General features: G+C 46.8%; 1 protein-coding gene across 2 annotated transcripts; it reads left to right on the top strand.

Moving 5' to 3' along the window:
• The first annotated feature begins 5,598 nt into the window (after positions 1–5,598).
• DOK2 (docking protein 2) lies at positions 5,599–12,661 on the top strand. Of its 2 annotated transcripts, none has more exons than XM_060250874.1 (5): positions 5,599–5,682; positions 7,052–7,348; positions 8,910–9,015; positions 10,316–10,494; positions 11,687–12,661. In XM_060250874.1, the coding sequence occupies exons 1-5, from the start codon at positions 5,620–5,622 to the stop codon at positions 12,602–12,604; spliced, it is 1,563 nt and encodes a 520-aa protein (XP_060106857.1). In that variant the 5' UTR covers positions 5,599–5,619; the 3' UTR covers positions 12,605–12,661. The 2 variants fall into 2 exon arrangements, with proteins under 2 accessions (XP_060106857.1, XP_060106856.1); XM_060250873.1 differs by having other exon boundaries at positions 10,313–10,494.
• The last annotated feature ends 4,991 nt before the right edge of the window (positions 12,662–17,652 follow it).

The following is a 17,652-nucleotide window of genomic DNA, read 5'->3' as shown; positions in this document are numbered from 1 at the left end:
ACCTGGCTTAATTCTACAGGTTCTGCAAAATGTATCACCAAGCTTATGGGTGAGACCAGGAAAGCTCCTATTTTTTGCCTGCTTCTTCTCCTCCTCCTTTCCTCCCCTCCGCCCTGAGAACAGTCTTACACTTTGTATACCATCTGATTAATATTTGAACTTATATATAATAGAATTTAACTGTATTTTAATCTGTTTACTATATGTAATCCGCTCTGAGCCTCATGATCATGAGAGGAATGGAATAGAAATCAAAATAATAAATAAAATAAGTAAATAAATACATAAACTCATCTTATAATAGCTGAGAAAAGCAATGCAAAGGAACTGTGTGTGATTTGTATGTTGGAAGGCATTCTGGGAATATTGTGTTAATAATACTAATAAAGACAGCTGACTGCCTGAGCCTCAGTGCTGCAGCTGCTGCTGTGTATTAATTGTTTGTTCATTTGAAGGGATTTGTGCCCCAATTTTTCCTGGGTTCAAAGTGGCTAATGGCAAACAACCAATAAATATCAAATCCAATATAAACAGACAATAATTAGGAACCACAATTAAAATCTAACTAAAAACAGCATTTACATCAATTTCTAAACACTCCAGAGGACTTCAACTCCACGTCCACAATCACCTCAGCAGCTCAGCTGAGATAACAGGGTGGGCAGTAAATTATCAAAATACCTCATCTGTACTGTGTTCCCATTATGAGGCATATCTGTTTTAGATTAGAACTCTCCCCCTGTGGGAAGAAGGTGATGGAAATCCACTAGAACGGGGTCGTGGTGGTGAGGGGGAGTTGCTATGCTCCTTCAAGCCCAAGATGCTTCTCTATCTCTTTCAGTCATTATTTTTACCTGATCTTATCACACACTTTTTGTTTCTGTTTAGCATAATGTAAGGCACAAATCGTCTCTTCCACTGATTTACAGTCAAAATTGCCACAATTTCTTTTTCTTTTGATGGTGGTTACCAGCTCCATGTCTGTTTCAGTAAGTCTTCATATACTGTCTCTTTATCTGCAATGATGAAGAAGGCAGGGAAGAAATGAATGCATGGCTGTAATGAAATAGCCTATTACTCTGGCAAATTATCATCATATATAATAATTATCATCATCATTATTAATATGATCCAGCTTTGATGATGTAGGTCTGGAAGGGTTAAATCAATACTGACATGATATTTATAAGCCTGTGTTTTTCATCTTGCAGCTACTGTGAAGGCTTTTGGCTGCATCTGGTAACCATCATAACTTGGGGAGGGAATTGGAACATCAGCTAGCTGTAACTGAGTGTCTCTAGTTGAGCCCCATAGCTAAGCCTCTACCCTGAATCACTACTTCCCCCTTCCTGCCCCCTACCAGGGTAAATGAAATTAACAAGATGGGGTTTGCATTGGAATAAACCACAAAAGAACAACACTTACCCTCTCCATGAGGAGAAGGGTGGGTTCCTGTCAGAAAGAGGTTCTTTAGTAGTTTCCTGTGAAGATCTTTGTAAAATATTGGGGGAGTGGTCCTATATGAGTGGTCATATAAGCCTAAGAGTGGTGATTTGTAATGGATATGTTTTCCATCAGTATGAATGATTACAGAAAAAAGAGGATATCTATGGTTACCTGTTGGGTTGTTGGATCCTTTATGGACTGATTTTGATGACTGAATATAGCTGTGCCTCACAGAGGTTTTTCAGATAATTCTTTGTCACTGATAATTCATTCTCAAGAAGATTGTATACTACCAAATAGAATGTGTATAAGGTTATAAGAACACTTTATATTTGTACAGGTAAATGTAAGATCCTACCAGGGTCAAGCCAGGGGTGGCCCTTGCCCTGTGCAAAGTGGACCAGAGCCACCACTCTGCTGGAAGCTAGATGCCCGAGGCTCAGATGAGGCAGATACAAGAGACTGCATGAGCCTGATCTGGTTCTTTCTCTCTCTCCTTTGTAGGGTGGGGGGTGGGGGATGGGCTGTGGGTTTGGAGCCCAGAGCTGCTGTCCCTGTTGCCTATTGGCTAAGACTATCCCTGGGCAGAGGAACAGACAGAGAGATCTGTCCTTCACTCTGAAACCTTCTTTTTTCCTTCTCTTTATTAGCATTGTATTTTTGTTGCTTTGGGTTCCCATTGGAGAGCAAAGTGGCATATAAATGTTTCAGTGATCACTCAATGTAAGAATAAATCAAATCTGGACATTCCATAAGAAAATGAGTTGGATGCCTGATATGCAATAAGTTTGAAATAGCTGTGTAGGGTGATTCAAATGAGACTGCAGCTCAAAGCCAAGTTTTGCCCATCATTTCTAGTTTTTCATCACTTGTTCCCTTATAGCAGTCTCCCCAGACTTCACTGTAGTTATATGACCCTAAATTTGCTGTATGGTATGTACAAATTGGTTCATTGCTTTAAGAGCTGCAACAGCTTAACAAACAAACAAACAAACAAACAAACAAACAAACAGCCAGCCTGATATGGGCTGTGCAGTGATCTATGACCTTGAAAATGATTTAAAAGTCTAAGATGGTTCTTGGTGCTGTATCTGTTTCATTCATCATTTCTACCTGATCTAGGACTTCAGACCTAAATGTTATTCTTATCATACATTTGCCATTTCTATGCATGGTATCTTCCCCTCCTTCAAGGTCATTTTTTATTTGCCATCCCATGTTCAATTGATCTGGCATGAGCAGCTGCTTTCAGCAGCATTACAAGAAAAAAAAAGACATTATGGCTGGTTTGCTATTTCCACATGTTGCAGAGAAGGAAGAAACAGCCACAGGAAGCTACATGCAGTAGTCATACTTTGAAGTGTGGCACTCCCTTTCTACGGTGGCTCAAGTGGGGAGTTTTATCCTTGCATCCTGGGGTGGAAGACTGACGTAGAGCAGTGGTCTTCAACCATGGGCCACAATACTGAGGTAGGTGTGAAGCCCCACTGCATGTCCCTATAAAACTACCATTTTTGTGGAAGTTTTGGAGGGTGGGTGGGGGTGGGAGTCATTTTGTAGAAAAAGAGGTGCTGGAGCTCATTAGTACCATTCATATGCATAACTCATTTGCATATGCCACACACCTCTGACATCACCGGAAGGTGTACTAAATTATATCAACTCAGCATCTACCTTAAAATGCTTCTTGAGTTATAATTGTCCTAATAAAACCTTACTCCCATCATACTTTTAAAATTACTTTCTCCTATAGGGCCACAGTGACATGATGAAGATTTCCATCTGCCTGCTTTATGTTTTGGTTATTTTCCCATTTTTGGTGGGGAAAAATATTAGAAAGTTTGTCAAATCTTAGAGTTCAGCAAAATTCTCACAGGGGGTTTGAGCAATGGAGCCCAGAATCAAGTATTTTTTTGGGAGGGGGTAAGAAAGAAAGAGCACAATAAAATTTAGAGGTTCTAGAGCTCCACTCCTGTGAGTTCCTGCCTGCCCAAAATGAGGCCTGATGGGGTACAACCTACTGGTAATGGACATGCATAGAGTTAGAGTGTCAAACTTCTGGAAGTCCTAGATCAGCAGGGTGGCATGGCAGAGTCACTGTGGAGAACATTCCTGTTTAGCACAAGCAGGTTCATGAGGCATCACTCCTTGAGACGACTTTCCATCCCCTACAATCTCTTTTCCTACCCCACCCACTTTGACCAGTCTCTCTCTAAGCCCCACCCCATTTCTAGACTCACTATGATATGCTTCCTGATGTTTCCTTTGCATTTGCTGTTTCATGCTGTCTTAGTCTGCTTCCCTTAGTTCTGGCCTTGACTCCAGTGGAGTCACATCTCTGGCTTCTCCTCTTCCTGTCACATGGCTCTGATATCATGGGGCAACCTGTCATCTTAGTGGTCCCCCTGTTGCTGCCTGAAGGTTGGATGATGGGTTCTGAATCTGGAAAGATTGAAGAATTCTAGTGTAGATGTCCTTGTTGACTGCTTGTGTTTGGAGTACATGTTGGGGGGAAGTTTAGTGATATGTTCTGTATTATTCGCTTGGGGTGGTGGTGGTGGTTGTGCAAAAAGCCCTTTCTGCAGAATCCCCAATATCTATAAGGTCCCGTGAGTGCTCTTTTCACTAAGCACAAGACCATAGTGATGTAGTTGCATTCTGTGCTGGTCGTTGAGTGCAATAATAAAGATTACATATGAAGCTGCCTTATACTGAATCAGACCCTTGGTCCATCAAAGTCAGTATTGTCAGTATTGTCTATTGATTGGAGGAGAATATGTAGTTGCATGCCCCGTCCTCTGAGATCTGGATTCCATGTCTGACATTTAAATAGTGCTGTTATTAATGTGCTGCAGTTGTCTGTAGGGTGGAATCCTATACACTCATGACTCTGGAGTGGGAACAGTCACTGTTAACTCTTCATTGAGTTCAAGAGGAGCCCTTAACTAGTTTTTCATTTGTTAGTGTAACCTAAGAGCATTGCCAGGGGCTGAGTCCCGCTCTGAGGGAAGTCAAGATCACAAAATCACACTAGGTTCTCTTTAGAGTTGTGCCAGTCATCAGTTTGTGCTGGAATAAAATCATAGCTGGATAACTCTGGTGTCACTCTGGCATAAGACGCCAGTACTGGCATTTCTCCAAGCTCTATCAGTGGAAAGTGCCTTAGTGTCCTCTAAGCCTCTGAACAGTATAACTAGAAAATAATACTGTGCTGTGATGGTTCTAATGGCCATTCCAAGCCAATTATCCAGAATGCAAATCAACCCCATCTGCTAGGATGGCATTGAAACCAACTTTATTTGGTGTAACAAACTTGCTGCGGAAGGAAGGCCAAAATTAAATTATTATTTCTCCCCAGAAACATCAAAATCTGAATTTTAAAACTGATGACATTTTAAATGTTTATTTTGTATTAATAGCAGAAAGAAGTCATAATAAATCACTGGATTGCGTGAACATGAAAAAAACCAATATTAAGGTTTAGAAGTTATAATCTGTTTTGGTCACCTCAGGTTAAGAGCAAGGAAAAGAAGAAGTGTTCCTTGCTGGGTTAAATGAGTGAAGTAAGTAAGTACATTTACTACATGCAGTCATGTCAGCTGGCAAAGACTAAACATGATTGCCTGTGTGCCAGTGATTACAAGCTGGCTAAGCCCTGAAATCAAATATTGACGTCAAATGTTAACAATAACTACTTTAAATGTAATCTTCTTTTTGGATGGATGGATGGATGGATGGATAGATAGATAGATAGATAGATAGATAGATAGATAGATAGAATATTTCTATGTGGTTTCTTCAGAGTCCTGCTTGAGGTGGCTTACAGTATAAAATGCAAGTCATTAAGAACACCAGCTACTAATAAACCCACAAACCGTTAAACATCAGACAATAGACTCATGCTGTCTACACATGTAGCTTCTTGTGTGCTTTTATGCAGTGATCTGCTTAAGCATCTGTTTCTGCCCTTTTTGGTAAGATCTACCACTACAGGAAGCTGACACGCGCAGCATGCGTGTGTGTATAAATATAAAAAAAGAAAAGTTGGAGAAGTAACAGGAAATAGAGTTGCAGAAAGAGAGACGATTCAACTCCAGCAGAAGAGCAGGCGTGAGGGAAAGAAACACTGGAAGAAGCGTGAGTGAAGTGGTTTTCTCAAACCATCGCCAGAAGATGGAAGATGGTGTTGTGAAGCAGGGCTTTCTCTACTTGCAGCAGCAGCAGACTTTTGGGAAGGTAAGGCCTGCCCATGGGTGACAGTTCCAGCTTTTGCTTCAGACTATGGACTTCTTTTGCTGAAATGGTTACAGATCCACACTCTGACAAGTCTTCATATATCCTAAATGCTGCTGCTTAGCCTGAAAGTCATTCCCACCCCCACCCCCCAAAAAAACCCCTTATTCAGCTGTTCATCCCTCTGGGAGTCAATTACACTGCAGCAGATTTGTTTTTTTAAGAACGGGCAAAGTCTTGCAACAGGCAGTTCTGTGGTTGTTCAGGCCTGCATCTGGACCTCTTGAGAGATGTTTGGGTGGGATGCTGAAAAGTGCCTAAACAGCAAATAGCTCACTAAAGCCAAACATAACAACAAAAATAGGGGAGGGGGAATTCCCAGAGTCATCAACAATTTGACTTGGGTGAAAAGCCCTCAGTATGCCTATCAGTCACATTTGGATGAAAAAATTAGTGTATAAAGAAGAAATGCTTCTTTTGGCAACATGAAAAAAGCATAGTTGCAGAAAAGCAGCATTGCAACAGCTGGTTGTGATGGCCATCAGTAACAGTTGTTTGCGAAAACAATTAGGTAAAGTTATGGAGTATTATATTAAAGATCATTAGCATGATAGCTAAGGTAGGTGTAAAAAGGTAAAGGTAGTCCCCTGTGCAAGCACCAGTTGTTTCTGACTCTGGGGTGACATTGCATCACGACGTTTTCACAGCAGACTTTTTACAGGGTAGTTTGCCATTGCCTTCTCCAGTCATCTACACTTTCCCCCCAGCAAGATAGGTGTACAGACAGTGTAATCATGGCTATCAGTTCTTTGGCGCAAGCAGAGGATGCTCCAGAGGAATCTAAATGTGGCTAGATGGGTCTTGATCTGATCCATTAAAGCGATTCGTCCATTTAGATGTCATCTGACCCTTAGGATGAGGGAATCCTGTTCACATTGCACTTTCTGAAGAAAACAAATGTGTATCTTGACACACTTTTCAGGATCCTCCGGCTCCTGATTGCAGCAGTTTCTGATGCGCTCCATAGTCAGTAGCGTATGCATGTGCTTCTACACTTTCCCCCCAGCAAGATAGGTGTACAGACAGTGTAATCATGGCTATCAGTTCCTTGGGGCAAGCAGAGGATGCTCCAGAGGAATCTAAATGTGGCTAGATGGGTCTTGATCTGATCCATTAAATCCATGTGTATGCATGTGCAAAAATCCCTTCCTGACCTGACTGCTTCACACGTGAAGTACATTTAGAAGTCTGGTCAGTGAAGACAGCACCAACATCTCTTGTTTCTGTGGCTGAACAAGTAGGCCTTAACTTTAACACTAAGGGGAGGGCCAGGTGAGCTTCCTGTTGTGTGTTTTTCTCTTTGTGCTTTTAGAAATGGCGGAAGTTCTGGGGCGTGTTATACAGTGGGGGTGTTTGTGCTGCTGCCTGCCTAGAGCTCCTGGATGGTTCTGGCCCTTCATCCACAGAAACTGCAAAGAAAGGTGGAAGCAGCAAGCACCTCATCAAACTGAGTGACTGTGTTCATGTGGCTGAGTCTGCTGGAGAAGCCAACAGCCCAAAGGAAACCATACCTTTTTTCTTGGAAACCACTGAGAAGTGCTACCTGCTGGCTGCTGAAAGAACTGAGGCAGCTGACTGGATTCTGGTGATTTGTGAACATGCTTTCTTGGTGAGGATAACTGTAGTGAATCTGGGTCCCATCCTGTCAGTTTATTTCAATCCCATTGCCTGTAAGAGATTTAAAACCATTGGCTGAGCTTCTGTGATGAAAAAGACTGTCTATGATAACTTAATTGTTCAGCAGGAATGCATCACCAATAGCATATTGATGAAAAGTGCAGCTTCTGTATGTAAAGTCATGTTTGATGGGAGAGAAACCACTCAAGACTGGACAGTTTGCTTGAAAGGGGTGGGGGTGGGGTGCAGAACAAGCTGGGATGCTGGGCAGTAGGTGTTAAGTGGAGAGCCAGTTTGGTGTAGTGGTTAAGTGTGCGGACTCTTATCTGGGAGAACCGGGTTTGATTCCCCACTCTTCCACTTGCACCTGCTAGCATGGCCTTGTGTTGGCCATAGCTCTGGCAGAGGTTGTCCTTGAAAGGGCAGCTGCTGTGAGAGCCCTCTCCAGCCCCACCCACCTCACAGGGTGTCTGTTGTGGGGGAGGAAGGTAAAGGAGATTGTGAGCTGCTCTGAGACTCTTCGGAGTGGAGGGCGGGATATAAATCCAATTTCTAAGTGTGGAAAGTGCTCAGAAAGTCAGATGGCTAAGGAATAGTAGAGAAAATGTGGTAAAGACCAGGGAGATCCATTCAGCCATGAAACTCACTGGGTGATCTTTGGTCAGTCGCTCTCCCTTAGCCTTATCCACTTTGTAGAAGGTGTGGAGAAGACAGAGGAGGAGAGAGGATCACACTCTCAGCTCCTTGGTGAAATAAAATGGGATGGACAAGAATGAATGGCTGAGACATGGTTTATGTTCAGGACCAAACTTGCTTAATGATAGAGCCACATAGAATAGATGTCAGATGTTTGAGAGCCACAAGACATGAACAAATATTACACCCATGTCTTTATGAAAACTTTTAATAGTGTCCTTGCACAGAAAGATAAAATACATATGTATACACTTTACAACATGACCATGTTAAAGGAGACTTAAAAAAAAAAAAAAAAAGCTAGGAATAACAGTCCCCATGAGACCAGCATAGGGAAAGGTTAGGGAATTATTTTTTGGCACCAGTAGGAGAAGGAAACACACACATATAAATCGCTAACACCTGTTTGCATCATTATGCATCTATCTTTGCCTTGACACCAAGGTTAGTAAATGCAGCTCCTACAAGAGCTACGAAGCTAAGGGGGAACCCTGCGGTGCCCTCTTTAATTCCATCCCTCCTTCCGGTGGCTTCCTCAGCTCTTGTACTTTCTTTCCCCACTCTAGGTCTCTGGGTGACCTCTGTGGTAGAGAAGAGCTTCCAAGCCTATTTACCCCTCCTTTCCCACTTCACACACTGCAAAAATAGTTGCCTACCTATGGGTCTGCACTCAGAGGCTGACTGAGGTCCCAATGCTAAGCATGCTTACTTGAGAGTAAGCCTGCATTAAGTTCCTCGACCTCTGGGAGCCACGCAATATGTGTGAAAGAGCCACATGTGACTCCTGAGCCACCTCTGGATTAACATAACTGGATTGCTCTTTGGTCATGGTAGATTCTCTCTTTTGTGGGTTCTAGAAAAGCAGGGAAGATTGGAAAACAGTGGTAGAGAAGGACTTCCTGAAAGGCAAGGCCACTTCAGTTTTGATGGCAGAGAACACTCTCTACAGCTCCTCATGCAAAGGTAAGGTAGGAGCAGAAGAGACCTTGTGGGAGGGGGGAGGGCCCAGCCTCTGCAATCCTGCAGCGAACAAAAAGTTGCGGAGACTGGTGGTTAATCTGTTGGACGTAGAGTCAAACAGAGTCAATGATGCAAAGCAAAGACACTGAGAAGTGCAACTGAAGGCCTGGGGAGAGAAACTGCAGAGCATTTCCTCATTCCTGTGCTCCACTTTTTGATGTTTCCCCCCCTTGCTGTTGTTGTTGGAGGCTAAGAAAAGAGAAGGATAAAGGGAGGAGGGGATGTGGCTTCATGACAGCATTTTCTTTGCATGCAGAAGGTCCTAGGTTCAATCCCTAGCATTTTCAGATACTAGGAACTCTGGGACCTAGGAACACATGACATGAAAGACCTCTATCTGAAACCTTGGAGAACTGCTAGTAGATAATGATGACCTTGATAAACGATGGGTCTGACCCAATAGCTGATGTGTTTGTGTACTATAAATATCTATTCAGGGGTTCCACCAGCTCACAGAGAAGCCGAACCAAATTCATCCACAAGCTCCCATTTGTGGGCAGGGCTCTGAACCTGTGTCTTTTGCTCTAAGGGCTCCAAATCCAAGACTTGGGGTGAGATGGGTGTATTTACTGCCTGAATGGTGAGCCTGCCTGTGAAGGACAGACATGAGAAATACGCTTGATGTGGCAGTGAGGCTGTAGTGTTAACTCAGTACAGAGCTTTGACAGAGGCATCATGGAAAGTCCGCCTCTGTTGAAGCTATCACGCATCCTCTTCCTGCCGTGTGGTTTTGCAAGCCCAGGCCTTGTGAAGAGATGTGGCTGCTCCCAGCTGCCTAGTGCCTTGTGCTCCCCAGACACTTATCAGCCCTATTTCCTATTGCTGATCCCTTTGCTCCCCGTCTCATGATTCATGCTTTCACATTCTTTATATTCTTGGGAGATATGTGTATGCGAGAAAGAGGTCTGAAAATAGAAATTAAAGCATGTAATAATGAATGGCAGAACTGCCCTGTCATTTTCTGGTTCCCAGCCCTATGCTACTGTACCATCCCAGTGTTCAGCAGTCCTCTTGTTTTCCTGCATATTACCTCCAGTGTGTCAAACGTTGAGTGTGCTATGTCTTCTGGCTTGGCCAAAGAAGATACAGTTATATTTGTCTTAAGGATGCAGGTATTTCTCTGGCCTGCAGGGGACAAGTGCACAGAGACCAACAGGAGTTTCCATTGCCAGCGGTCAGCAGGGTGGAAGCTGACAAGCCATTAATTGCATGTAACAAGATCATCTTTGTTCACCTGCAGCAGCTTCTGCAAAAGAGTTCCCTGTGACGGTGAAGGCAACACAGGCTTCTGAGTGCTGTCAGCTCTGGGGCAGGTTTCTCCTTCGAGCTAAAGTGGATGCCTTGGAACTATGCAGCATACAGAAGGGGGATGTGTTCTACACTTGGCCATACAAGTTCTTGCGGAGATTTGGTCATGACAAGGTAATTGTGGTAGGAAAAAAGTGTGGTCATTCCAGGCCCGGCCAAATGAGATGTTTGTCCTAGTCAAAAAGCCTTCTAGATGGGGGTGGGAAAGGTTACAAAGTTCCAGGGACCCATGGTGCTTTGGGGACCAGGGAATTGAACAAGAGGTGCAGGGGGATGATAGCAGCATATCTGCTCTGCACAAGCATTTTCTCTCTCTGTGTGTATGGAACTGGGGGAGGGGATCTTGGCCTGGGGCTTATAGGCACAGACCATTTTGGTTGCCCACTCTGTTGTCTCTGTTGTTGCTAATAGTACTGTTGCAGGAGGCAAGACCAATAATGGGCAATTGAAATTTAATAAGATATTCCCATTATATTTTTTCTTTTCTCTTCTCAGGGGAATTCATTCAGCAGTTACACAACACAAAATAACGTCTGCTTTCTGTTGTGCCACATTTATTACTTATTTTATTTAGGAAAGATATATGCCACCTCTCCAGACCTGCTTGAGGTGGGACACAGCAATAATACAAATAATACACTAAAAGCAATAAATAAATCCAATTAAAACATTACTAAAACCATCAAAATCAATAAAAACCATGCAGGTAAAAACAGCTAATTAAAGCAACCCAGGGCATAACAGCACACATATATCTCAAATGGCATTAGTAAAACAAGAGCCCCATAGCAACCTAAAGACTACCAAAATTTGTGGCAGCGTATGAGCTTTTTTGAGCGGTGATGCTGCAATAAATATTGTTAGTCTTTAAGGTGCTACTGGAGTCCTGCTCTTTTCTACTGCTAGACAGACTAACATAGCTATCTAGATTAATAAAACAGTCCTCAGTCTAGGGGAAAGCCACCTAAAAAGGTTAATCCTCTTCATTAAAATCCTGTGTTGGCCTGGCATCTAAAGGGGAGAGTAAAGGAAGTGCCAGGTAAGCCGTAAGGAAAATGGCATTCCAAAGGTGAGGTGCCACCACGGAAAAAGCTGTCTTTGCAGGGGAAAGTGGCAAGCAACTGCCTCTCCAAACAAGACTTTGTGGTCTGTCTGTGTTTGCTTTTTCTACCACCAGGAGCCCTCTATGTCCAGACTGATTGGTCATCCATCACCAAGTTGGAGATGTGATGGTGTGGGATATTTGAAGCTGCAATCCCCCCGCCCATACAGCTGACCCACGTGACCTTTCTGTTTTTGCTACTAGGTGATGTTCATGTTTGAAGCTGGACGAAGATGTGCTTCTGGGGAAGGCAGCTTTGAATTTTTAACCAAGCAGGGCGATGAGATCATTCAGGTCATTGAAGCAGCCATCAACGCACAGAGAGCTGCTGAGATGTCAGACAGATGCAAGGGAGGCTCTTTGAACAACTCCTTGAAGACTTCCCTTCTTGTCAGAGCTACCAGTGAGGCCAGGTCTTATGAAGAAGGCACTTCAGGCAAAAAAGTCACTTCAGTGACAGAAGGGCAGCCGTCCCATGCAGCCACCACCAAATCCCTCTCCCTGGGGTCCAGCTGTCCAGGAAACCCATCTAACAGGGGGAGACTGATGAAGCCCATTCCCAGCTGCCCCTTGCCCAGCACCAGGTTCTCATACTTAGAACTCTCCCATTCCCTTCCCAGAAGAGATCCCCAATATGGACCTGGGATGCTGGAGAATGCAGGGAAAATGAAAGCTCCACAGGTCAAAGGGGAGCATGACCTGGAGCATGAGGAGTCATTAGATTCTGCCTCCAACTCACTGCCGAGCAGAGGTGGCAACCACCCCCGGCAAACTGCTAGGGAGGCACCAACCCCATTGGTGGCATGTGACAGAAGTGACACATTGGGCTTTACCTTAGCTGGTTCAGGCCTGGAACATGTCTATGATAACCCAGAGACTCTGGCCCATGTGGTTTATGATGAGCCCCAAGAAATCAAAGGGGAGGCCTGGAAGCTACAGGCTACTGCCGAGGATCCTGTTGGCCATGAATATCCCTATAACCCATACCTGGATGACTATTCTGTGCCCAGAATGGCAGCATCTTCTACGCTCAGGCTATCTGGACGAGACAAAAACTCGCTTGACGAATCCGCGTTTGATAAGATGATCCAGAGGTTCAAGAAAAATCAGAATGCACAGTGAAAAGAAGAGGACAGGAGGAAAGGAAGGGCCAGCTCAGTGGATCAAGTTGTTTTGGGAGAAATAGTGGTAGTTTGGAGCATATAAATTGCTTTGTGGCTATCATGACTGTGTGGGCAATAAGATCAAGATGAGAGCTTCCTTAAACAGAAACAAGGCTTTTAAATTAAGCTTGGAAAGACATGCAAAGGCCTTATTCCTGCTTTTTTTCTCACTCTTTGAATTGAAGATGGTAGAATATAATACAGAATTGCATTGCAAACATGCATAGGTCTGGGCAGTGATAATGAATGGGAACATTTTCTTATTAAATCATACATCATCTTACCAATCTTTCAAAACTGCACTGTAGAGCAATAGCAGATTGGTGGCTACCCTGTGCCCCTCTTCTTCCAAAATATGTAGCTTAGTCCACCTGCTTGCATTCTGTGTAAATTCTGCAGCTTCCCTCCCTGTATCTGCTCTTCACTTGTAGCCCCCTTTGGTCTGAGGTGTGCCTAGCTGGGGCAAGTAAGAGGACCCTATGTGTTGTGTCTTGCATTTCAGTCCCGAAATTACAACACAGCGGACGCTATGGAGGTGACCAGTGGAAGTCCACTGGTCCCCGGATGTAGCTCCACAAATACGCTCCGCCAATCAAGATCTGTGGCGGGAAGTTTAACTGGCCAGGATTGGACCTGGCCAGACTGAGGGTTGTTCCGGGGTATGTATATAATCGGGACCCGGCCCGCGTTGCCCTGTCTTGTGATGTACTCGCTAATAAAGCATGTTGCCTTCAACACGTCTCGTCACTCAGTACATTACAGTGGCGATGAGGATGGGATCCTAGCCAGGTAACTCCCCAAGCGGGACTTTGCTGACCTGGCCGGAGATGAGGAAGGCATGCATTCGAGGGAGATGGAAGCGGCCCCCGCCACCGCCATGGCTAACCCGAGTGGGACGACGGACCACCTTGCAGAGTTCAACCCCACCAACCCCGATAGGTGGGAGACCTACACAGAGTGGGTCGACTGCTACCTACAAGCGAACATGATTACAGATGACAGCCTTAAGAGAGACGTGCTCCTGAGTGTCTGTGGGGAGGCCACATTCGAGATCGCAAAAGGTCTCTCGGCCCCCGCGAAGATCACGGAGAAAACGTACAAGGAGATAGTCAGACTCCTGACTGGGCATTTCTTAACCCCAGCCTTCCATCATCACCCGCCCATTCCTCTTCCACAAGAAGGATCAAGGGGCAGGAGAGACAGCCGCCGTCTACCTGGCCGCCTGCTGCCAAATCGCTGGGAACTGCAGCTTCAACAAGCTGGATGAAGCCCTGAGGGATCGCTTCGTCTGGGGCGTCTGATATGAAAGACTGCAGCAAAAGCTGTTTGCAAAGGAAGAGCTCACCCTCCAACTTGTCTTCAATGAAGCCACTGCATTCGAGAGAGCAACCAAAGCTTACAACAACCCGCGAGCGGAAGCCGTCCACCAGGAGGAGATGGCACCAAGCAACCCAGAGGAGGAGGAGGCAAACCAGCTATGTCACCAACCAGGAATAGGGCCGAGAGCACCCACTCGGCCATGAGCGACAGAGAGACCAGCCAACACCAAGTGCACCAGCTGTGGGGATCCACACGAGCACCGGGACTGCCCCATCACCACGTGGACTGCAGGAACTGCGGAAGAGTGGGCCATATAGCGTGGGCTTGCCGGGCCAAGGTCACCTGCAGACGCCAGTCCACCAACCACGACTCAACCGAGGCCTACTCGACCGCATCGACTAGCCTGCAGGTAATGAACTTGTCCCTCACCACCCCAGATAAGGTCAGGGTGTCGGTCCAAATCGAGGGCGCTTCATGCCTAATGGAGCTGGACTCAGGCTCCTCCATCTCCATAATTTCGGAGGAGTCTCTAAGAAAACTTTGTCCCTGTGGCCGGCCCCGGCTGCGACCGGCGGACTTCATACTGTGGGACTTCCAAAAAAACTCTGTACAGATTTTGGGTTGGGCCACTGTAAGGGTAGAGTTTAAGAACTTTAAGGACAAGCTGGACATTCTCGTGGTCAAACACCAGCTTACCACATTACTGGGGCTGGCCTGGTTTCAACTGCTGGGTATTCAAATAGTGGGGGTGCAGCAGACGCCAATGCAAAATTTCAAGCACGTGTGCCGGGAATTCCCATAAGTGTTTGATGGGTCCCTGGGGTGCTACAAGGGGCCTCCCATCACCTTACCCCTCGATCCCCACATGAGACCGATAAGGCTGAAGGCCAGGCGAGTTCTGTTTGCTCTTAAACCAAAAATAGAAGCGGAGCTGGACCGCCTCACTGCCCAGGGAGTGCTAGAACCAGTATCCTATGCTGCATGGGAAACACCCATAGTCACTCCAGTGAAGCCGAATGGAGATGTGCGCATATGCGCTGATTACAAGTGCACAATAAATAAGGCACTTTAGGACATCCCATACCCAGTTCCAGTGGTCAGCCATGTACTGGCAGCCCTAGCAGGCTCTAAGGTTTTTGGGCAACTGGACTTGGCCCAGGCGTATCAGCAACTCCCGGTGGACTCTGAAACAGCAGAAGCCCAGACCATTGTGACTCACAGGGGAGCTTTTCGGGTGCGGCGGTTGCAATTTGGGGTTAGTGTGGCTCTGGTGATTTTTCAGAGCATAATGGATTCTCTTCTCAAAGGGATCCCCGGAGTTCAAGCGTTTTTTGATGACGTTTTGATCGCCGCCCCGCACGCTGAGGAGTTCAGCAGCCGTCTGCGTGAGGTACTCCGCCGTTTCCAGGCTGCAGGACTTAAAGTAAAGTGGGAGAAGTGTTCCCTCGGGGTGTCGAGGGTAGAGTTCTTGGAGTTTGCAGTAGATGCTGCGGGAATCCACCTGACGGCCGACAAGACCAGGGCTATTGTCCACGCCCCGGCCCCCATGTGCAAAACGGAGTTACAAAGTTTCTTGGGATTATTAAATTTTTATCATTCATTTTTGCCCCACAAAGCAGCCATCGCAGAACCCCTTCGTAGGCTCCTCGATAAAAACGCCCCGTGGGTATGGGAAAAAAAGCAGGCCGACACTTTTCAGGCAGTCAAGGACCTCCTAGTTTCCAATGATGTGCTCCACCATTTTGACGAATCCTTACCAGTGATTCTGGCTTGCGATGCTTCCCCGTACGGGGTGGGCGCTGTTCTGGGGCACCAACTCCCAGATGGGAGGGAGGTTCCCGTGGCCTATTATTTGAGGATCCTGACCCCCGCGGAGCGCAACTATGCCCAGATAGACAAGGAGGCCTTGGCAATAGTGGCGGGTGTGCATAAATTCAATGACTACCTGTACGGTAGGCGTTTCACGATCGCCACGGACCATAAGCCGCTACTGGGCCTCCTCGCCCCAGACTGCCAGACACTGCAAATTCTGTCACGGCGCGTCCTGCAGTGGAACCAGTTCCTCAACTTGTACACATATGCCCTGGTCCACCGCCCCGGCAAAGCTATGAGAAATGCAGACTCCCTCAGCCGCCTGCTGCTGCTCTCTATGGACCCGGATCCCGCCCCCACCCACCATGTGATGCTTATAGAGACTCTACCAAAGAGGCCCCTCCACGCCGCTGAGGTAGCTAGGGCCACGGGTAGAGACCGTATCCTTGCACGCGTTTTAGACTGGGTGGGAAGGGAGTGGCCCGCGGACAAACTGGACGCATAATTCAGGGCATTCGCATCACGCAGAGAAGAACTGTCCATGCACAAGGGGTGCCTTCTCTGAGGTAGCAGGGTGGTGGCTCCCCCCCTCCATTGTGGAAGCAAGTGCTGGAAGCCCTACACGAAACACACCCGGGAATAGTGCGCAAGAAGGCCCTGGCATGTAGCTATGTATGGTGGCCGGGGATGGACAAGGAGATAGAAGGGTGGGTTCGGAGGTGCCAACCCTGCCAAGAGTCCCGACCTGATCCACCCAGTGCCCCTGTTCACCGCTGGGAATCCAACAGGAGGCCATGGTCCTGGTTACACCTAGACTTTGTGGGGCCATACCAGGGCCAAATATTCTTTATCTTAGTCGATGCATACACCAAGTGGTCGGAAGTGATTCCCGTAGCTTCAACCTCCACCGCGGTGGCGGTCAGAGCCTTGCGAAGGGTTTTTTGCACTCATGGGATTCCCGAGACCCTGGGTCGCATTGTACAGGGAGATTGGGATCACTGCCTGGCAGCCTTCCTATTTGATAACAGAATCACCCCCAACCCTGTCACCGGGTTAAGCCCTGCTTAGTTACTAAAGGGGAGGAAGTTGATCACGAGGCTAGACAGGTTGCATCCTGACCAGGCTACGGATCTCCGCAGTTCCCCCCAAACCAGGGAAGCCGCTAGGGGATTCTTTCCAGGGGATCCGGTATACGCAAAGAACTTTGCAAGCGGGCCGGAGTGGTTAGCCGCCCAGGTGCTGTGGGTCACCAGGTCCTGCTCCTACGAGGTCTCATTGGAGGGGGGCCAGATCCTAAGGAGGCATATTGACCAGCTGCGCTGTCGCACATTGCTGGAAGAACCAACAGTGATCGGGGGAGCGGGAAGCGAGGGAGTACTAACAGCAACACCCCCGGAAGCTTCCCAGCCTACGCCGGCCGCACAGACTATGTGGGTGGAAGAGCACCACAGCGAAGGGAGCAAACCCCCCAGAGAGGAGATTCCGGAATAGCAAGAGGTGACGGATAGCCCTTTTCCGGCGTCACCCCACCATGAGGAACCAGCCGCCCTGCCAGCCACGGCGGCCACTCCAACTCCCCAAATAACCCCGAGGAGGTTGACCTGGGAAAGCAGGGAGCCAGCCTACTTGAAAGACTTTGTGTCTTGAACTAGGGGGGGAGGAGTGTTGTGTCTTGCATTTCAGTCCCGAAATTACAACACAACGGACGCTACGGAGGTGACCAGTGAAAGTCCACTGGTCCCCGGATGTAACTCCGCAAATACGCTCCACCAATCAAGATCTGTGGCAGGAAGTTTAACTGGCCAGGTTTGGACCTGGCCAGACTGAGGGTTGTTCCAGGATATGTATATAATTGGGACCCGGCCCACGTTGCCC

This window comes from Heteronotia binoei, chromosome 12 (genome assembly GCF_032191835.1).
Source record: "Heteronotia binoei isolate CCM8104 ecotype False Entrance Well chromosome 12, APGP_CSIRO_Hbin_v1, whole genome shotgun sequence".
Taxonomy (NCBI): Eukaryota; Metazoa; Chordata; class Lepidosauria; order Squamata; family Gekkonidae; genus Heteronotia; species Heteronotia binoei.
This window is presented reverse-complemented; position numbering and strand designations above follow the sequence as displayed.